The sequence below is a fragment of the Callionymus lyra genome, chromosome 12 (assembly GCF_982586985.1).
Source record: "Callionymus lyra chromosome 12, fCalLyr1.hap1.1, whole genome shotgun sequence".
Lineage (NCBI taxonomy): Eukaryota > Metazoa > Chordata > Actinopteri > Syngnathiformes > Callionymidae > Callionymus > Callionymus lyra.
In genome coordinates, this window is record NC_141829.1 from 19,022,882 (window position 1) to 19,046,562 (window position 23,681).

At 37.9% G+C, this 23,681-nt stretch overlaps 2 protein-coding genes across 2 annotated transcripts; one reads left to right on the top strand and one right to left on the bottom strand.

The window, feature by feature from the left end:
• Positions 1-3,674: 3,674 nt before the first annotated feature.
• Positions 3,675-14,628, bottom strand: frzb (frizzled related protein). The gene is made up of 8 exons (XM_087803939.1): positions 14,348-14,628; positions 7,151-7,399; positions 6,553-6,588; positions 6,226-6,285; positions 5,884-5,949; positions 4,656-4,860; positions 4,519-4,582; positions 3,675-4,302 (listed from the first exon to the last, which is right to left on the bottom strand). The coding sequence occupies exons 1-8, from the start codon at positions 14,550-14,552 to the stop codon at positions 4,243-4,245; spliced, it is 945 nt and encodes a 314-aa protein (XP_087660065.1). The 5' UTR covers positions 14,553-14,628; the 3' UTR covers positions 3,675-4,242.
• A 3,404-nt stretch (positions 14,629-18,032) lies between these two features.
• dusp19a (dual specificity phosphatase 19a) lies at positions 18,033-21,739 on the top strand. Its single transcript, XM_087804639.1, has 4 exons — positions 18,033-18,255; positions 18,868-18,914; positions 19,675-19,827; positions 21,554-21,739. Exons 1-4 carry the CDS (start codon positions 18,033-18,035, stop codon positions 21,737-21,739), a joined length of 609 nt encoding a protein of 202 aa, XP_087660765.1.
• The last annotated feature ends 1,942 nt before the right edge of the window (positions 21,740-23,681 follow it).

The following is a 23,681-nucleotide window of genomic DNA, read 5'->3' on the forward strand; positions in this document are numbered from 1 at the left end:
TACCACAAAGAAAAAACATACGGCAATGGATGTATTCAAGCAAAAACAAATAACAAGCTTCATAACTTTCACTCAGGATAAAAATCAACATGTACTCACTAGCTACATAGGTTCTACTTTAATTAGTCTGTTCTGCTCTTTGACAACAGATTTTCCTTCTAAGAGTATCGCTAATGTTCTACTTTATGCTCTCGCTGTGGCCGTGTGCTGAGCCCCCTCCTGTTCACCCCCCAAAGGAACGACTGCTTTGCTTGGATTTTTTTCAAGAAGACATACCAGTGGTGGTTGGCAGCAATAGGTACATTATACAGTACAGTATATTTATACATTATAATGTACCTGTGTCTTTGAAACTGCATTTTTAGGTTGATAAGGTTAATAAATTGAATCATGTTAGTCTCAGATGAAGCCGAAAACTAAGAGCTTATTATTCACTCTTGAACAACAGAGATTGTTCTTTCATTCCTTTGAGTTTTGTTTTCGTTTTGGATGGAATCTATCGGCTTTTCCTTCCAAGACGTCGTCTCAAAGCGCTAATCAACGGTGACGTATGAGAACATAAAACAGATTTTCTTCTAGTTATTACGGCAACATGAAGAAATGGTTTATACAAATCCAGTTTTCTTTAAGAAAGAAAATGATTATGTATTTAAGAATTGTTATTTTGTGTAAATACAATTCTTGAATAGAGGATATTATTACTTCATGGACACACTTTTTAAATTCAAAACCAATCTTTTCATTACAATAATGAATTATCAATCAATAATCAATGAAAAAAACATCTTTGACTTTAACAGTGTGGTGTTCTAGATCCACTCTTTCCTCTGGAACATCACGGTCAGCTGACTCGAGCGGATGCAGTGGGAGTTGTTGGAGAGCAGACTGGAGACACAGTGTTCCAGTCCAGGACTCGAATCACATCCTGTCTAATCCCGATGTGAGGACGAGACCTGAGAGATGAACATCTTCTCTCTCTTGTCTCTGGACCTTCAACTGTGACCGAGTTCAAAATACGATTTGACCTCTGACCTTTTACGAAGACCCCTAAACTTTTGACCTGCAAATACGTATTTTAAATGGATCTCACCGTTTCCTATACAAGAGCTTTAACTGGGACGTGATGTTAAAATAATAATGCATTTAAAATTAAACACAATAATTGAATAAGTAAGCATGATGAGTCAATTAAAACCACTAATCTTCTCTGCTGGTGCCGATGGCGAGAACCAATGTGCCACTTGCCTCCTGGAGTAGGACACGGCAATAACTCCCAAATGTCAACAAGGTCATTCGCAATGAAAATACTGTGCGTGAATGTTTGCTGTGTCACCGCGGCGGGCGATATGAATAGAAGCACTCAGCTTCGCGCCAACAGGCTTTACCTTGTACACACACACACACCAGGTGTGTTTTCAGTGGGACACGAGGCAGAAGAAGGGACGAGCACAGGAGGATAACAAGCTGGGATTGGACTCTGAATCCGCTGAAGACTATTCCCTCTTCTCACTCGCCGAGAGCGCAGCTGAGAAAACAGCATTGGAAGGTGGTGTGGGCAGGACTACTGGACCTGTGCCGACACACACACACACACACACACTGGAGGGATATTGGTTCAGCTGCTCTTCATAATTCTCCATCTGTAGCCTGTTATCTTAGTCTATACTTAGTTTCTCACTTCTCACTTGTTCCAGGTCATCATCGAGTCAACACTGTAACACTAGGAGCGTCCCATGGAGCGTTGCAGATAGATGAGAGTTCTGATTTGATGGTATAACTGCTCGAAGCTGTCGTCAAATATCTTGAATTTATCACAACGTCATGTTTAAACTGTTGACCTGATCTTGAAGGTTTTGAGGAATCAGTGGATTTTTATATACACTGATGATCAGGCTCTTACACATTTGGAAAAGAAACCTTGTTTTTGCGATGCCAATAAAAGGAGGCAGGAGCAAACCAAAAAAATAGACAGTGATTCATTAATAAAATGAATATATCTGCACTGATATCCGTCATTCACCCGTACTGCTACAACCTCCAAGAAAATGTAGAGGTTCTACTTTTGTAATTCAATATTGTTGAACGTCATAATCAACGACCATTTCAACGCACAACGAGATTATTGGACAAAAATATCGGCGAATCCAAATTTAAAACTCACCACAAAAGCGAGTTATGATGCTGCTCAAGTCATCGTTTGATTTAATCGCATTAATCTTTTCAAATCTGGTATTTCTGTCTGTGGATACAAGTACATTAACAAATGAATTGACACCACAGGGTCTACGAAAACGATGCTTGCGAAGGTCCAGCTTCTCCTAAAAACAAGAAAATCCAACGGGCGGTTTTCTTTTACTTACCAAGTCAAAGATTTTATTGGATCATACAGCTGTGAATCAAAACAGCTGATCTAAAAACTCACTTGATTAAATCCATACAATTTTCTAATAATATCATCCCAGCGATTACCGCATTGTTCCTATGACTATGGTTTAGGTAGGTGGGTGTGATGTCATTCCAATAAAAATTGGCGCATATTCTCTAATACGTTTTTTTTTAAAGATGGTTACGACTACCCTGGTGTCCCTCAATATCCAGAGCCTTTTGTTATTTCTGGGTGAATTTTTAATATGTCCTCAGAGCTTTGCCAGGGCAGGGTTTATCTGACTCATGCAAGGATTTACCACTGGGTAGTTAATAAATATCAGCCAGAATTGGCCCTTCTCAGGACTCCACCAAGGAACCCAAAGTACTCCCAACTTACATTTGGTCAGTTAAAAACAAACAGTTGTTTCTCCCTTTAGCGTTAGCAGCAAAGAGCCAACATCTTGTCCCCCTGTGGCTTCTGAGTGTCCCCACACCTGCTGGTAAGTATGAGTTTGGTTTCAGAACCCTAAGTGTGCAATGCTGTGCTTCCCTCAACAGCTCATGTTTATTCTATCCCAGATTGGTGACATTCCACGTCCACAGATGCAGCCTTTGTGGCGTTTGTCTATTACGTTCTTCACCTCTAAAATCATTGCCATGCAATTGTTTTTTCTGGGTGTCTCACTCTGCGATAATTGACACATCCATCTCTGTGTGGTACGCCAGCGCCACCACCAGGGACAAAGTCAGACTGTAGTGCATTGTGAACGCAGCTGAGAAGGTGATCTGCTGTAAACTACCATCCCTTTAAGACCTGTGACACGTCTCCAGGACCCGGAGATGTGCAGGACTTCTCACCCTGGTCACCAACTCTTTACATCAGGACCAGAACCTCCCTCCAAACAATCCTTTCTTCCCCTCTGCAATAAGACTCATTAACACAAATCTTTTTCTAACCATAACTGCACTATGTGAACACCAATTGGTCATTTGTAATTGTAAATTTGAAATGTTATTGTACTAATGTTTTATTTTTTATTCTATAATGTTTGATGTTAATGTTGCACAGTGGACCAAAACCCTCTCCACTAATAATGGCAAAAATAAATAATTCTTCGGAATTCTGTCGCAGGTGTTGAGCCCAAGAGAGTGAGAACTCTGTCACGTTGCTTCTTCAGTCAAGAAAAACCACAACCTGGGTACGTAGAGGAAGGCATAGACATTTACTTCACCAATGAATTCAAAATCCAGACTATATATGGACCAGATGTTGACCTTTGAATGAGACCTGTATGAACTCAAACACATAAAGAAATAATCTATTTAATGTTTGGATGCTGTTTCACAACAAAGAAGAAGGTACATACTGTAAAGCACATGGAATCCTAAACAAAAGTTTTTGGCCATTTATAAAGTGCGTTCCAAGACCTCTGGAGCTCATCAAGAATTTGGAATCACTTTGCAGGCGACACCGTGGATAGCAGGGAAACGGAACCCTCTGAAAACTACTAAAAAGACAACAAAAAGAAGCTCCTATTTCAGTTAGCACAGCAACTCGTGGACAGCTAAGCTATCGCTAAAGAATATTTCGAGTGTCCTCCATCGCACCCCCTCTTGTTCAGTGAACCAACGTCCAGCACAAAGAGCCAAAACGGAAGAAGGTTCACGACTTCTTCGGTCCATTCTTAGGGTTTCGCTGCAAACAAACTCGCATTCAAACACACACGTTTTCTTGTGCAAAGACAATAAGGTCAAATCGGAAAAAAAAGATGAACTACATTCGGCTACAACAGCTCATGATAGTGCAAAATCTAGTCACACAAAGGTACAGTACATACTCACAAACGCACACACACACACAAACACACACAGATCTCATTGGCGACCGCGGCGTTGGGGTGTGCGTCCTCGTTCCTGCAGGACTTGGTCCCACCTCTGTACACACAGAGAAACATCATTTACTTCAAAATATACTTGATTCTCTTCTTTAGAACATTTCATTTTATTATTATATATTGGGAGGGAATCGTTAGTATGTTTGAACACCTATGACTTACCTGGTTCTGGTCCAGCTGAGGCTGCTTACTAAATATCTACAAGAATGTTTTCATACCATTTGGTCCGTTTCATTTACAGCTACTGGATACACACCTTCACCTTTCTGCCCATCCTTTCTTTCCACTTCTGAGCAATGGAGCCATCGATAAGGAGCAACCTGCAGTAACATCTGGATTAACCTCCACATCTCGGCTGATGTTCAAAGTATGAATCAAAGAACTTCTTCCCACCTGGACGTCTCTTCGTTTTCGTAGCCCATGATCAAGTATTCCTTTCCGGGGGCCATGGGGGGGCATAGACAGGAGGACGAGTAGTAGAGGGTCTGGACGTCCTTTGGTATGTTGACCAGAGAGGACTTCAGCACCTCTTTCACCTCCACCACGGCGGTCGGCTCCAGACCACGATTCCTCACTTCCCTGACTCTGGCCCGGATCACTGTGGACAAAATCCTGAAGTCAGTCAAGTATAAACAATAAAGGGGTCTGTACTCCATAAAACTTGCAGTAATATGTATTGTAGTCCCATCAGAGGTTGCCATACCAAGTAAGCCTCCTACACCTTCACCTATCGTGTTGGTCCTCCCTTGTCATTGCTATCTTTAACTCCTAATCTTTAGACCTCAATAGCCGTCTTCCTGGTCTTCTCGTCCATGTTGGTACTTATTCATCCAGGTCTTGGTTTTTACGCGAGTCAACTGAACTGTGTTTAGGGAAAACACTCCAGCTTAATCACTTTGGAACCCCTTGTACCTGGTACTTCAACATCTAACACTCTTTTTTTCTTTTTTTCTTTACAATGTCCGGGGAAGGGCGTTCGGTACACAGTCAAGGTGCAGCCATGACTGTCTGATCCTCTTATATATCTGTTTGTCTGCTCTTGGATGGGTTGTACTGAAAAAAAATGTTGTAGTACTGGAACGCCGGTTCAGTGACAATGAAGATTACCCCTAATACAGCCTAGGTTCCAATGCATTCAATGGTTTTCAGGGAATTCCTTCTGGCCCGATGAACATGGCCTATCAAGTACATTCAATACTCTAACTACAGATTTCTTCCTTTTTTTAGATGTCAAAAGGGTCATTTATGGCATTATCAAGAAGAAGCTGAGAACAACAAACCCACGGAACCATTATTGAAATTGGATAATCCCAGAAGATGCTTCAGTAAGTACCAAATACCTTCTCGTACAAATAAACAAACATTTATGACACTTTTAACCAAATTAATTTGGCTTATTTCTTGTAGTGTCCCCTTTACTCATGTTTAATGTTGGCAAGTGGGACAAAACATATCTAAATCTCATTACGAAATGGTTTTCGAACTTTTAGCAATTTGTGGCATTACATTGACATCAGGCCCCTGTTCTTAAACATCAGCCCCTTCCTCAACTGAATTTTGACAAACGCTGACACATGATTCATAGCCACACACACACATACACTCACACAGATGATCTCACCATAGTTGTAGTTGTTCTTCAGGTATGTTCTCAGTGCCATTTTCACCGTCTTACATTTACAGCGTTCTAAAAAAGACAGACACAAGGTCACAATAGCAGTGGAAGGTTTTTGAAAGGATCTTAAATCTAAAGCTAAAGCACATATTCAACTTATGCAGGTTTATGGTGATGCTTAAATACATGATTAGATACAGATCAACGTTATTTATTCGCATTAGCATTATATTCCTAACTTAAGGCCTTCATTCAAACTGTATTGGTTGTTTACCAAGGAATTGATAATGTGGAGACGGTTCTGCTAAAAGAACCCTAACGTGGACGGACATAAAAAAGTACATTTACCTGCATTGGTTCCTTTGCAGTTGTGATTGTTGGAATCCATGGGGAAGTCTGGGTTGAATTCTGAAGCAAACAGGAATTTGTAAGATGTGTGAGAATTATTCTATATGTTTTCCAACCAGGGTTTCAAAAAGAAGGTCAAATTTTAAAATCTGGGATTATATCAGGGAGACAAACCAGCCATTAGTTAATCTTTTTTTTTTCTTCCAATTAGTACTTTTAGCAATAGCAAAGAAATGAAGAAAATTATATTGCAAAACATATTCTGAGCCACCCATAATGCACTTCAGCCTCTGGAATGACACTTAAAGAGAATAAATTAGACCACACCTGGATTACACCTGGTCGGGTCCTGATGGTACGGATCTAGAAAATGCAAATAAAAGGATAACGTTACAACAATTTACATGTTATTAGCTGAAAAACCCGACATGACCCAGATATAATAAACACGCACAAAAGAACTCAGGAGAGCAGAGGGAGGAGATTACATTTTATCTGCTCTATTATTGCCAAAAAATGATGTTTTATCGTAGTAGTTTAATACACTTTAAATTTGGTGTATGTATATTTCAGTATCTCCCTTTGCATCCCCTATCAAATTGAGAAACTATTTCCTTAAATCTTTCTGACTGAGTAAGTAATACTTTTCTTTTTTTTAAATGTCATCAGAATTGGACGTATTTGAATTTTCATCGAGGTAAACTATCCCTTTCCCTGATCTAGTTTTTACATGTTAATATTCAAGTCATTTTGTCTTCATCAAAATTGGACACATTTCAATTTTTAGGGAGAGCTTCTTCCCCCTTTTCCGCCCCTTTACAACTGACGAAAAGGTACGTAAATGCACTACAAATTATTCAATAAGTAAGTGTTGTAGGGTTTGCAAAAGGTTCCTCCTAGTAAAGAGTAACTTAGTAACCAGTACCTGGTCCCTCTGCTTTGACGATGGCCTCGGGGGAGATGCAGACCCCGCGGTCGTACAGAGGTAACTCGCTGCAGGACAGACTGTCGGGCCAGTTGTGGTTGTAGCGCTTCATGACGGGCTCGCAGCCCAGCTTGGCTCGCTCGCACACCGCCTTGCAGGGCTTGATGGGCTCGTGCTGGAAGTCGATGGTGCAGATGGGAGCGTACATGGCGCACAAGAAGAAGAGGAGATCCGGGCTGCAGCTCGTGCCTGCAAGTACATCACCACACGTATAGTTATATATATATATATATATATATAGTGATAACATGAAGTATTTCAACAGGGTTCTAGACACATAATGAGAATTTATTTGTGGTGTCGGTACAACATTAACAAAACTGAATAAGATAACACACAAAATAAGCAAGAGAAAAACAGAATCATTCTGCAACACCAAATCATCCATCTGTATCCATTCATCATACATCTGTATTCATCCATCATCCATCATCAATCTATATCCGTTCATCATACATCTGTATTCACCCATCATTCATACAGTCATCCATCATCTATCATATATCATTTATCCAGTAATCCATCCCTTATCCATCATCTATCATACATCTATATCCATTCATCATACATCTGTATTCATCCATCATTCATCCATCATCTATCATCCATCTATATCCATTCATCATACATCTGTATTCACCCATCATTCATACAGTCATCCATCATCTATCATATATCATTTATCCAGTAATCCATCCCTTATCCATCATCTATCATTCATCTAAATCCATTCATTAAACGTCTATGTTCAACCATCATTCATCCTGCAATCCACCCTCATCTATCATCCATCTATATCTGTATTCGTCCATCATTCATACAACCATCCATCATCCATCCATAATTCATCTAAATCCATTCATCAAATATCTATTTTCATTCATCCAGCCATCCATCCTTCATCCATCATCCTTCATCCATCATCCATCATCCATCATCCATCATCCATCATCCATCCTCCATCCTCCATCCTCCATCATCCATCTATATCCATTCATCATATAACTGTATTTATCCATCATTCATACAGCATCCATCGTCTATCATCCATCATCCATCTATATCAATTCATCGAACATCTATGTTCATCCATCATTCATCCAGCAATCCATCCATCATCCATCATCCATCTATATCCATTCATGATACATCTGTATTCATCCATCATTCATCCTGCAATCCATCCATCATACAAGTGTCCATATAAATCCATCCATCATTCATCATCCATGAACCATTATTCATCTATTCTTATTCATCCATCCATCCATCATCAAAGTATGCATACATCATCCATCTTCCCATATGCATCCATCCATCACACAAGTACCCATACTAATCCATCCATCTATCCATATCCATCATCCACTTATCAATATGAATCCATCCATAACAATCCAGCTATATACATCTATCATCCATTTATCCATCCATCATTCACCATCCATCCATTCATATCCATCCTCCATCTATCACCTAAGCAACAAATCAATTTTAAACACAATATATAAAAAGAAGGACTAAGACAGGATGTGATGTATTTTCCATCTCATGTTTGTCTGTTCCAGATAAGTATAAGGTTTTTTTGACTACAGTGTAGTTTTCTGTTGGTGGTTAACCGACTCTTTTGCATTTGACTTCACTCCTGTGATTTGAGACAGTATTTGAGACGCCGACCAAGTTTCTGACCCCAAGTATTTTCCTTTCTTTCATATGAAAAACACTTCGGACAATGAAGAATCCTGACGTCTGTGAAATATAACGCTTTTTAATCAATATCCCATGACAAGAAAATAACCTGTAAAGTTATCAAACTTATCGTGATTTTAAACGGCAGAAATTAATACATTTTAAAGTGTAGATAAAATTCATCCATTATTGTAGGTAGCAAAAGCAGAGAGAGAGAAATAGTGAAGCTTTATAAGAGTGAAGAGAAAAGTATTAAAACACTGGTCATGCTCTAACAACTTTTACTAGGTGTCGTCATTACACTGGATTTATACACGTGTGAACGTTGTGCAGCCAAGGAGTCCCAAGAGATACTTTCACTTTCTGTTTTCCAACAAAAGAAAGAAACACTTGGTAAATAGGGATGCACATTGAAAACTGATTCCATTTAAGAATCAAATTAGAAATTTCCAGCGAGAAATTGGAATCGATATTGTTTGAATAATGATCGCATATACTTCCTGGTTATAATTACTATGTAATTAACATGTTTATGTGTTTTATTATTCTTTATTCATAAACAAGAAGGGAACATTTAGGAATTATGTCCAGTTGTTTCCTTTATGAAATGTTATGTCCAGACATAAATCTTTGGTGGATTGCAGATTGAACGTTGGCAGTAAATGCCTCCCATGTTTGGCAAAGGTAGACAAGTCCGGACCGTGAGAACCGGTACCTCTCGTAGAGCGCATCATCGGGTTGATCCAGAGGGCTCAAAAGTGTTCCAGCTACTTGGAGTGAAAGTCGTTTTTTAACTTCTGAATAAGAAAACTTGTGTGGTAAGATTTCCCTTTTCAAAATCAGACCATGCTCTTCACTTTATCCAATGTCGCCCTCGTGGAGAAAAGTTTGTGCGTCTCTGATCTACAGCGATCAGTTGACCTCTGTATTTATAAAGCAGTTTGAGTCCAGAAGGACTAAGGTTTGGCATCTCAATCCTACAATGAAGTCAGAGAATATTTCTAAACGGGGAGATTTGAACATGTTTCCTGACATTTGACTTACAAGTCTTTCATTATCTTTTTTTTTTTCTGGTCAAAACTTTCCCCTTTGGCTTTCCATTCATGACTCAATGTTTTCAATCGGCATAACAGGAAAGACCACGGGAACATCGGTGCCAGAACACTGGAGGGGAATTTTAGGCTTTCCCACAATATGAGATTTATTCTGGGTGTTTGTTGACTTTCCCCTGTCACACAGATTAGATGTCTGAGCGGAGAATGAGAATCCCAAATCTGTTTGTGCGTGATGGATGTGAGGAAAAAAACATCAATAAACTAAAAAGTAGCATGGCAACAGCAAAATATATAAAGAATGGATGGACTATCGTTTGGAACATTATTGTAATGGATCCATTCCCAAAATGTTTAATCAGAATTTTATCTTTGTGGAGTTTTGATCAGGTTTTATAAGATCTCATGTCCTAACTGGCACAAAATCCATACTTTCCTAACCCGATCCCGTGGCCTCCACCATTGGCTCCGGCTCCGTTACCCCTGCCCTCGGGTAGAGAAGAGACTGGGTGTCATCCTCGACCGTACCCTGCATTTCCCATGCCAATAAATCAAGAAGCTCGACATTAGCTCGAGGCAAATGACCCGTTTGTCACGTCTCCTGGAAATACATGCGGAAGATATTTCCTCAGTATGTACTAGTTTTTTCCTTCAAAGACAAAAAACTTCGACAAGCCTTTATAAGATAAGATGAAACACGGGTCATGTCACGATAACTGTAGTTGACAATGCAATGCAAAATGGATTGACTAAATGTCTAATGACATTGACCAAAACAAGATGTTATTTAATTTTGTCAAACAAACACTAATAAACTTGCGTTGCAATTCATTAACCGTGTTTAATGGCATAGCAACGGCAATGGTGTATTCAATAGCGTGGGCGAAACATCTGCTAAATGAATGAACATTCAAACATTTCCAAGCATCAAAACTTTAAGAGACTTGAACGTTGCTTTCTATTCTCTTTTTTTCAATTAGGTTAGTATGTTTAAATGACAGTTTCTAGAGTGTTTACTTGTAGAATTAATTTTTTGGGGGGATAGCCTTAAAAGTTTACCTTTTACCTTTGTTTGAATTTCAGTTATGAATTGTGACTCCACACCCTTCAGTCACTTTCAGAAATTCATTCAAATCCTTTTTTTTTTGACAGTGCTATGGATTTAAATTTCCATTTACCAAACAAACAAATGTGGAGGATATTATCAGCGTTTGATACGATTGGGGAAAAAACAAACAAACCTCAGAGAATTCCCCAGAGACAAACAATGGAAGCCTGAACGTGGATATTTGGCTTTTGCTTATCAAAAATAAACGCTGCTATCAGCAAGTATGAGGCAAGTGGAGATAAAACTTCAGCCGTCGGCTCCAGTTACGGAAGCGGCTTCAGTGACGGGATGTCGCACCAAATGTGACTCCAACTCTAAGACTTTAAGACTTTATTTAAAATAAGTTTGTGCCAATTAGATCAGTACCAGATTCTACTAACACTAGTGTTCTCAACTGATGTTGTCAGAGACCAATCTTTAAGTTATTGTTGATTTAAGTTTTATTAAAAAAAAACAGTTTATAGGGACAATAATGGTTAAATACAAAGACAGAATTCCTGCCCTTTGTCACCAATTATGTTGATATCTTTTAAAGACAGAATTTGTTGGTGGTGCCCCAGTATTAAGGGGGGTCTTGTTTGGTGGTCTCAGGTTCACGGCATGTCCTAGCAGTAGGAAAAACCCAGGACACTCTGGAGAGAATGTGTCTTATTGCTGAACTGAAGATATCAATATTAATAGTTTATATATCAGAAACATTACTTATTACTTCCATGTAATGAATTACTCAAAGTTTTACAATATATAATTGCTTTAATTGTATATAATACATTGGTTTTCTGCATCTTAGTACATTATCAGTGTTCTGTGCCATCAGGTTTGTTACATAGAAAATGTCTAAATGTGTGCTAATGTTTAAAATGACATAAATCTAGTAAATGTGTTCATAAGTAAATATATTCTGATTATAAACTGAGGACTATGTACAGTGAGTATTTTTTCACAGATAACAGGGAGTCCAAAAAGGACAACTTTAACTCGGACTAATATATTCCCAAGCATGGTTATGGTGGGATAATTCAGAAAAGAAAGAAAGAAATGATAGAGAGGAGCATAGAAAAGTAATGATGAGTTCTCCGGAATTATTGACTTTTACTTTCGAACCATGCACAACCCTTGTGTTGTCTCTGGGTCAAGGTGAACAACAACACAAGGGATACCACAAACACTTTTGTTTTCGGGCCCTTGAGTCAACCTGACATTGAGATAACACAAGGTTTAAAACAATTTAAAAATCAAATTAGGAAATTTAGCAATAAACGAAAATAAACTTGTAGTAACTTTCCGATGTTCTGGTTCCTTGGGATAGTGATAAATAGTTTTAAATTGCACAAAACAATTAGATCGACCCAGAAGCACTAAAAAAAACACCACCCATGTGTATGCATCAAGTAATCTGGCAGTAATCCCACTTCAAATTTAATCAATGAATTTCCTTAATCCAATTATTCTGTGAATTAAAACAAAGTCATGGACTCGTCTGTTTGCTCTGTATTCAGACTGCAGGGGGTCTCACAGGTGGTCCTCAGATGCGTCTAGGATTTCAGGACCAGAGATGTGAGCAAAATCTGACTCAATTTAAAGTCAATCTCAAGAAGAATTTAGGATTATTTGGTGTTTTCTTTGAGAGTTTTCCCTTTTTGGATTATTTGATGGCTGCTGTGATTTGAGTAGAGAATCCAGTAACAAATCCTTTAGGCCTGACTTGACTAGATGTTCCCTCAGCCTGGGTCAAGCAGTCAGGACTTTCACGAAAAATTCTGACAGGTTGGTTGAGCTCCTGTTAATCTATTAGGTTTCTTTTTTAACTGTTTACTAATGTTAGTCTGGCATCCTTTAGCGAAACAGTTGAAACATGAATCAATAAAGTCTGAGGCAAAGTGAAACTTCAATTGAATTTTAAGTTTTTTTTGGCATTTTCCATTACTTTGATATGTCCTTCTGTTTTTCATGATAGTGAAAATGTTTTTGTCTTTTTTAACACCTTCTTCATATTTCCATTGTAAATGGCACAGTATTGAATATCTTCTTGGGTACTTGGGTCTGTTTTAATATCCTGGCAACCCTAGTATGAGCAGAAACCTCCTTCTGAGAGGTAGCGTTTAAATAATGAGCACTAGCTCAGCTGCTCTGCCAACTGATATTTCCAAGAAAGTTGAAACCAAATCATGTCACGGGATGTTGAAAAGTTCTTCTCTCTTATAAATTATCGGAGGGGGGAAAAAGGAAATAAAAAATGGGGAAAAGCAACTTCCAACAGCTGTTATCGCCATCTTGAATCAACTTCTGGTAAATTTAAAGTGTGGTTTTTACATGAGAATCTGCTTTAAATCACTACTGAGCATTTGTCTTGGATTCTTGAATATAAGAGCCAGGGTTTGGTACCGTAAGACATATTTTTAGGGGTAGGGCTGTAGCGATGCACTAATCCCCCAATACTATTCGATGTGATACATTTAGGTCACGTTATACGATTTGATAGAATATGTTTTGATACATAATTTTTGGAATTATTTTAGAGGACAGAGATTTAAAGAGACATATTGTGATTATTCCACTCCCTTTTGGTGAATGAAGATAATTTTGAATTGCCAAAATATGCCCAAACATCAGCTTCAAAAGTCAAATGTATCCTCTCATCCTCTGTCATCAGCGGGACGTAATGGCTGCTGCTATAGTTTAATTGCAGAATCCGGTTAATATTTGCATGTCAATTGTAAATAAAAAAATCAAGTTATTTTATTTGACACACACTTTATTGAAATATAAATAAACAAAAATATCTATGACAAAAGAAAAATACGATATAAAAGCCAAAATATATATTGTATTATAGTAAGAAAAATATTCAAACACTGCTGTTGAAAAAAGATACAGTAATGCTGGAAAAAATTTAAGTGTATCCATTTTTTCTCACACCTTTACTAATAAGAAATAAAATACAAAAATGGGGGCTTTGCTGCTAAAAACGAGAATAATTTAAACGTAAAAAGTTACTTTAGAGAATCCTGTGTAAAACGATCGGCCACTAGGGGTCGCAGCAAGAGAAGAAATGAAACTTTTATTTCATCCCAAAATTACATTCGGTCCTTTCTGTTTGTATTAAATTATGTTTTAAACAATACACCTTTTTTTTAAATTATTAAAGGGATATTTTACAGGAAAGTACACTTTTTTTTAATAGTTTTTTACCTACTGTATAATAGAATAATTTATTAAGCCTACTCCGTTATGAAATAATAACTTACCTACAATAATATACGTTTTTTGGGGGGGGAACCAACTCACCTAGAAGTCCCTCAAACTGCTCGATGGCCAGCACCGCGTTGTCCTGCGTGCTGTGGTGGAGGTGGTTGGGCATCTTGGTCATGTTCCAGGGCATGGACCGACACAGCGGGATCCGCACCGGCTCGCAGGAAGCCGCCCTGACCGCCACCGGCCAGAAGGCGTAGCTGACGGCCATCAGACACACGCGGAGGCTCGGCAGGAGCATGACGGCAGCTCGCTGGGTTCTGGAGGAGCAGAGGAGTCTCTCTTAAAGTTCTGGAGGATGTTCCTCGGGAGGAGCCACTGGCTTCTATCCACACCTCCCTTTCTTTTGCTGTACTCTTTCACCTCTGATCCACTCATCACATCTCAGTCTCCTCCCCCTTCTTACATTTCTTATTTCTTATTCCCACATTTCTTCCCCCCTCTTTATTTTCTCCCCTCCTCATCCTCCCCTCCACTCCTTCTCTGCTCTGCTTATTTTCCAGATTCCATTCAGATGAAAAGTAAACAGCAGTCAATCTGTTTTAGATCTCACTCGGTGTTTGTCATTATTTTGATTAACTTTTCGACTTTTTCCATTCCAGAGAAGACGAATGAAAAGTTGCATTAATGATAACATGCTGTCCAAGAGACCCACACAACTTGCACAAGTTGTGTGGCCGAAATGTTGAAGCTGTAAATAAGTACTCTTGCTATAAAAAACTATATTGAAATCTTCTTATTCATACCAGGATTGGGTCATATCTGTCTTTGTGCTGTTTTTTTAGCAATGAATATGCCAATAAATAAGTATATACATTTCCATTTATATACATGACATGCTCACTATTTACAATCTTTATTGACGCAAAATAAGCTATAAATAATAAACATTATTTGGGGATATAACACACTTCTTTCTTAGTGCCTCAACATATTGACTTGAGTGACTTGACCGGTTATATCCACGATCTTGGTCCTAAAGTTGGTGACTGTCCATGAGGTTAGGTCAATCTGGACCTTCTGGTCTTCAAGACTTTCTTCACTATAACGACAGACTATTACGGAGACCCATCAACCGACAAGGCTGTTCCATACTTGAACCTATAGCTGTTTTAGATTATGTTGCAAATCCACCTGTCAAGAGGGAAGGTCTTGGCCTAAGGTATAGCCATCATCAGTATAAAAGGTGATGAGACTTTGTGGCCACTAAACCTGAGACCCTCTTTGTCTGATGGCTAGAATGAATCTGAAAAGGTAGCCTTGGTGGAGCCCAACCCTCACTGGAAATGCAACAGTTCTTCAAACTTCAGGAGCACCTGAACTGGTTGCACAAACTTCCATAGACCTTCAAAGGACCTGCTGAGCGTAAAAAGCTAGTGCGACCAGGGCGAAAACCTGATCCAGATCCTCCAATTCAGTGCCCCTCGAACAGACCTTACCTAGTAGTTTTTGAGGTTGGACGAGCATGCTAGCCTAAACAGAACCATAGCCTTGAGATATTCCAGGCAGATCTCATCGCTAGGGCCTCTGAAGAGCTTCTACATCTCAGCCTCAGTCGTATGACTTTGCCTCGAGCCATCATGTCACCTTAAAACTACACCTTCCAACAAAGTCCCTGCTGAAGTTCCTTCACTGACTTTAGGGGCGACTTATGACTTTCATCACAACGTTCACTGGGCAAGATGTTCAACTTATGTTCACCACAAGATACATAGTTTGTCATGGGATAATAATTCTGAAATATGTAATGGATCCATCAAAACATCTAATCGATCTTCATCATCTTCAGGTCTTCAAGGGTTGTTGGGTTAGTAAGTTCATAAGTTGTTCTGCTGACCAGGTCATGACCATTACTGCAGATATTGAGTTGAGAGGATGATGTAGTATCCATGAATGTACAGTGACCAAGGGTATACAGATCTGTGTGTGTTTGTGTGCCTCCAACTGATACCACAGTTTTACAGTAACACAATAAATCCTGCTGTCAGATGCACGTTGTTTTCCTTTTTACTTTGCTATGGAAGTAGAAAAAACACTGGATTTATTTAACATTGAATTTTTACATTTAAATATTTATATATTTAATTAATTTTAAATACATATATGTATATATTTTACATTTAATGTGTTTGTGGTATCCCTTGTGTTATCTCTGTGTCAAGGTGACACGAGGCCTGAAAACAAATGTGTTTGTGTTATCCCTTTTGTTATCTCTGTGTCAAGGTGACCCGACGCCTGAAAACAAATGTGTTTGTGGTATCCCTTGTGTAGTCTCTGGGTCAAGGTGAATGACCTCCACCACTGCATTATGTATTAATGGATGCCAGGGAGGTTGTTTGTTGTTGTTTAATTCCTATACACATTGAATTTGACACTGAATTTATCCATGTATTGAAAAATAACGGTGCTTGAAATTTGACACAAACTTTCAATGAACTAATCGCATGATATTGTGTCGAGTCACGAAACGCGGGCTCCCTCTTGTGTTTGGCAAACATATAGCAGACTTTTTCAGTTTTAAAAATTGAATTATCACCGAGTCGAAAAGTAATGAATCGACCTCTGAAAGAGATCCATTAGCATTGAAAAAGAAAAGTGAGTAAGTCCTCCCCGCATATCAGTGGCATCTGAGAGGCGTCTATTGACGGGGAGCAGCGGGGTGTCCAGTTACTCACCTGCAGGTCAGCTTATCTCTGCTCGAGCTGCTCCACTCTTTGTTGTTTCCTCCTCTAGAACAGCATCTCGATTCACTGCAGGGCTTTCCTGGATGTGGTCCCACAAGAACTCTGCTGCTTTAGCGTTCTTCTTCACTTCAGGGGCCAGAGATGAGAGGGACCTGCTTCCACTTCTCCCACCACTGACCTCCTGCTGCTCAGAGGTGACGCCGCTCCATCCTCCATCAGAAACCAGACTGTGTCTCGAAGGAAACAGGTTTTTATACTGCATTTTGTTTTTCCATTCATGCATAAACTACTTTATACTCTCTTTATATAATTTAACCTCAACAATAGTCAGTTAATTTATTAGTATTATTATGAGTTTATTTTTATTTGTGCAGACTTTTCCTTGATTTTCTGGAACTCGGTGTTATCTTGATCTTTGAAGTATATATTTTATTGAATATTGTTTTGATATTTTAAACGCTTTGTGACCCTGGTCTGGAAAAGCGCTATATAAATACAAATTACTTACTTAGGTTAGGTTAGGTAGAACTTTAATGACCCCTCAGGAGGTCTCCTTTGGGAAATAGTTGTTTTTTTTTCCCAATTAGACACAGCAATACAGCAATTATTGATAGAAATAAAAATAAGAGCAAGAACAAAGAAAAATAAAGAGAAAGAACAAGATGATACAATCTAAGTCTAAAAACTGTAAACTTACTTACTTACTTACTTACTTAATCTGAAGTGTCAACTGTCCACTTAACCTGTATTTAAAAACACTTTAAAGTCAGTGTTGTCTAATACATATATATATTTTTATTCCAATTAGACACAGCAATACAGCAATTATTCATAAAAATAAAAATAAGAACAAAGAAAAATAAAGAGAAAGAACAAGATGATACAATCTAAGTCTAAAAACTGTAAACTTACTTACTTAAGTGTCAACTGTCCACTTAACCTGTATTTACAAACAAAAACTTTTACTTTAAAGTCAGTGTTTTATCTAATAATTTTTTTTTTTTTTTATTATTCCAGGCTATAGTTCATTGTCAGACATGCAGTCGCTGACCCAGGAGATCCAGAGTTTCTCTCGCGCACGTTTGAAGAAGCAGTGCACGCGCGTGACCTCGCTGAGCGGACGCCGCATCGTAGAAACCTGGAAGGGTTCCATCATCACCGTGGTGGAAGAAACCGCCGCTCCGGAGAGCAGTCCCGGTTACATACCCGACACTTCCTGGGACCTGCAGATCGGCACCGTGAAGCCCTACCTGCTGCTGGGTGAGTGGACCACATACACAGAGTACACTGTTTTACACTCAACCACCTATAGGTTGCAATGTTGAAATCAATGACGTTAAGAAGTCGTGACCTCATTTGTATCCTTAGTAAATACTAATACTACTAAATATGAGTGTTGTTTGTCTGTTGTGTTACTTATGTTTTGATTATTGTCACTTCTGCGAAGGAGTTCTTAGTGTTTGTCAACCTGCAATGTTTTTTTTTAAAGTTTCGTCTTTCTTCTTGTATGGACGCTCACTGCTGCTGCTGCTGCTGCCTATTACACGTCCTGTGAAAAAGTGACTTTTAAAAACACAACTTCTATATGATTTTGGTGGTAATAACTGTTGCAAGTAGAAGTTGTGTAGAAGTTGCAAGTGAAAAATAATCAATAAAAGTTTTAATAAATTCAGTAAATGTGGACAATAAGTTTAGCCAATTATACTAATAAAAATAGTTTTTGTCTAGCAAAACATAACATATATAATGCATACATGAAATACATTTCTATATCAATTTGTAACCTCTCTGTTGCACTTGGTGTGTGTGTTTGTGTGTGTGTGTGTGTTTGTGTGTTTGTGTGTTTGTGTTTTTGTGTGTGTGTATGAGCAGGTTCTCAAGATGCAGCACATGACTTTGCAACTCTCAGGAAGCACAAGGTATTTTCTTTATTTCTCCATGAACACAAATGCTTAACATTATAAATAAAAAACTTTTTTTAATGTCTAATTACACATTTTATTTTATTTTTTACTAAAAATGTAATCAACTTTCAACTTTTCAATTACTGATATGATATAAGGAAACATTTAGCAAAGAAAAACAAAAGAAAAAGCAAATTATTTTGTTCTTTAAATGGCACCTTCATTAAAAAAAATATTTATTTGTTTTCAATTTTATGGACACAGCAAATACACCTCCTGGGAAACGTATTGACCCTAAAAATATATACGATCCCTGTGACATCGTATAAAAGGACTTTTGATTTAATCAGCAAATGACAACAGAACATGGCTCTGACTTGTTTTGGAGTAATATATTTAATTTAAGTTCAACTAATGTGTTGATTTAAGTGTGTCTTAAATAGATGTTGGACTCTATTGTATCATCAGTATGTGTCTGTTTGTACAAAACTCTATTTTAATTGAAATATTTACATTAGAAAACGCTTTCCTGAGATGAAATCTTGTTTACCCTAAACACGCCCACTCCGCTGTGATTGGTCAAACACCAAGATGTGTCACCACGTCTCATTAATCCTCCAAGGGACTCATTGTATAAACAAAGCGAAGCGTGATTACAGCTGGCTGGAGGAGGAGTGAAGCCCATTATCACGTCATAATGGACTCTGCTCTCGTAACCTCTCGTTCGCTGAGGTTGAAGACGAGGCAGAAGTTTAAAACACGAGTTTGTGCTCAGGTGTCTCACATCCTCAACGTGGCCTTCGGCGTGGAGAACTTGTTCCCGGACCTCTTCGTCTACAAGACCATCAGCATCCTGGACCAGCCCGACACGGATTTGACGGCCCACATCCAGGAGTGTTGTGACTTCATCCGTCAGGCTCGATCTGAGGTAACACGGTTCCCCTCCACTTTTTTCTGACCTGACCCAACCTGAGCCTGAATAATACATCCTTCACCTCCTCATGCTTTATTCAGTCGCACAAAGATCGCCTCTCAGTGTCATACAAGCTGGTGGGTACCGGGGCTAACCTCAACTTGACACCGCACACACACACACACTGACACACACACTGGCACACACTGATGAGTGTCATTAGTGTAGTTAGAGCAGAATAAGTACACTTATATCAGTAATGTGAGCGTGTAGTAATTATCTATCTCAGGTACACATGCAAGAGTTGTGTTTGTGTTCTTTGAGATCCAGGAGTGTTTCAGTTGTTCTATGATCATCAACGTTGATTGTCTCACATATGCACTTCCCAGTATTGCCGCTAGGTGCCGCCAAACAGCAGCGTAAAACGGTAAAACACGCCAATTCTGAAGGTGGTGCGAGTTACATTTGTGCCTCCTTTCAGTCCTGTAGCCAAATTATTCTGTGTACCATTGTTAGTTCATGTGTGCCAAGGTGAGTGAAATGACCACAAGAAGATTGAAGAACTGACTACACAGCGTATGATTGTCACCTCTTGGATTAAAAACATTTAAGATACAATTCTATTCATTTTACATTCTTTTTATAGCCATTGAGCACAATTTCTTGCCAGATTATAAACATGTTGGAAACTCATAATCTGTTTGATTTCTAGCCTGAAAATTACAGTTTTCTAAAACATCAAAAACTTTCTTTATGAATGAAACATGAGAAACAAAGTGTTTTTAGTTTTTTCATTCTTAGAGGAGCACTCTATATCCAAAATTTTAATGCAGCGACTGGAGCTCAGTTGTCCTCATCTTCATATTTGTCCAAAAAGATACTGAAAAAACTCCAAATACCTTCAAACTGCTCGTCTTGTGTTGAAGCCTCGACATGAGGAACTATTAAAAAAAAACTGTAACAAGTCTGTATTTTAAGATGGTTGTTAGCGGACGCTGCTAGGCCGACATCCTACACTGACAGGAAGTAAATATTGCGTAAATATCTACTGTCTAAACTGTAAGCAGCATCTGCAAAAAAAACAAGCTTAGAATACAGAAGTGTTCAAGTTTTTCTGGAACAATTCCTAATGTTGAGGCTAGGAAAACAGTACAGTGGCATTCGGATGTTTTTAAGTGTATCTTTTTGGACGAAGACAACATAGGCATTTTTATGGATCATCTTACCAACATTAGCATTAATCACTTTCATTTTTGAACCATACGGCAGGCCACATAAAATGAGTTGACAGGCCAGAATTGAGTTTGATGGATGTTGCTGGCCACTATACTCCAGAAAGGCGTCATATTGACACATTATAAATTTTCTATTTTATTTAAATATCAGTAGAGCTGATACATTCAAACCATTAACAACAAATTACTGATTGAATGAACATTATAAATCTAAACGATGGGTATTCTTTTTTGTTTGAAAATCTTGCCCTTTCTGAAATGTCAGAGCCACATTTGAGTGATTGAAGCCAAGCATTCAAGCAAAACCCGTTTGTGCTGCATTTGAGAGATTCTCTCTGTAGTTGGATTTAAAAGGGGTTGATGTTCTTTCCGACATAAATGTGCCTTAAAGAAGTTTGTTTTGTCTCTAAAGTTGTGCGTGAATAAAAGTGGATGTGACGCAGCCGAACACGTTATTCTCAGTATTAATAATTGATCTTATTATCCTAAACAATCCTGTCTTCCAGAAAGGCACTGTGCTGGTCCACTGTAACACCGGAGTGTCCAGAGCGCCAGCCGTGGTCATCGGTTACTTGATGTCTTGTGACCACGAGTCCTTCAACGCGGCGCTCTCCAGCGTCAAGTCCGCTCGGCCCTCCTCGTGTCCCAACCCTGGATTTATGGAACAACTGAGAAACTTCAACAAAATTTAGTTTAGAAGTTTAAACGTTTTTGTTTTCTTTTCGCTAAATCATATCCATTGAATTGTTAATTTAATTTATTGGTATCTTTTGCTGTGATTTTTTTAATGATTTAAAGGAGGATGTAAATTATTTTGGTAAGCTGTGGATTGGAAAATAAATGCAAAATATTAATGGATCTAAAAAAAAAAACTGTTTTCTTTTTAAGTCATCCTTTTAACACTTTTCTTTGCAATAATCTTCACAGCTTGATACTTTCTTGCAGCTCTTTCTTCACCCTCATCGCACGTCTGCCTTCTCGGTTAATCATTTAAAGCTTTATCATGGACACAAATACAAATGTGTCCAAATAACCTTTATTATTAACACAAGAACATGCCTGTGGGATTTTACGAAAAAACAATCTTAAATGTCTCAATTCAAGAGACAATTGCAACAACAAAAAATGCTTAAAACGTTGATCAGTCGCATGGTTGAATAATAATAAATAATTATAATTGTAATTTTATAGAAAGTAAAATAGAGATAGGAGGAAGAGTAATGAAAAGAAAGACAAACACAAATACAGCGGAAATGTGTTTAAATGTGCCGTCTCCTTTGAGCAATTGTCCATAAAACTTGGATATTTCTTCCTTAACAAGACCTCTGGTTAGATTCACCACATTAACAACAAAGCACACTTGTTAGCATTAAAGCTAAGGTTAAAGCTAACACAACAGTAAAATAATAAATGTCAAAACTCAACAGTAACATCCATTTTGTACAAGCATTTGTTTTATTTTAATCATTTCACTGTTTTGATGCATGAATGTCATTAAAAATATTTGGATATATATATATACTGTATATATATAGATATATATATCTATATATATATAGATATATATATATTTATATATGACATTTGATATCCTGTAGTTTCAATTCACAACACTTTTCCAGTCATGTAGTTCATTTTCATGATTGTAGTTCTTTAGTTTAGCCACTAGGTGGATTAGTTCTTATAGTATAGTTATAATAACAGACTGCAGAACAGATATTGAACGATTTTTATAATTGTTAAATATAGATCGCTGTGCCTGTCTCTCGACCTTCTTCGCTCAGTTACTCCCACCTAGTGGCAAAAATGAGTATCGCTTTTTAAGTAAACGAGGTAAGACAACAACATAAATTAGATAAAATGCTGATAAGACACTCTCACTCTGGGATTAATGATGCACGGTGACAAACCTTGATGCTTGACCAATCACAGAAGAGCTGCCGTGGTTGTGGTAAACAGGATTTCATCTCCAGAAAAAACAAACGCCTCAATAAAAAACATGTTTTCTTTATTCTTTACCATATATTCTTCCATGTCTCCAGGCTGGACTTTACGCTGCTGTGCAGCGAGTTTCTGACACCATCTCTAACAAACCAGGTTTGGTTGGCAGAAGGTCCACAACCCTTGATTAACACACCCTGACATATACACACTCATCTACACAAAAACAAACAAACACTCCTAACACAGTTGGGTTTGTTTAGCCAAGATTTGAAAGCATGTTTATTGTTTTTTATATGGAAGTATATCACTGCCATTACAATATTGAATGGTTGAAGTTAACTTTTTAAATGTTGACATTTAAACAATTCAGAAATAAATAGTTTAAATTCTATTTTTTTTTTAAAATTTATTTCTTAGCCTTTTAAATTCAATATTAAATTGGTATTGTCTGTTGGCACTATTATACCAGAGGCTTTTAAATTGAATTTAAAAGGCTACAAATTGAAAACGAGTTAATCGAGAAAATGTGTTTTTGTATTTTAATGTAAATGTTTTTTTTGTTATTAGGATATGAAAGTGTATGTGTAAAAAAAAAGTTTGATTTATTTGGAATACAATCTAATGTTATAATGAAATATTAAAAAAACAAAAACAAATTGGACCCTTCAATATAGAAATTCAAGTATTCAA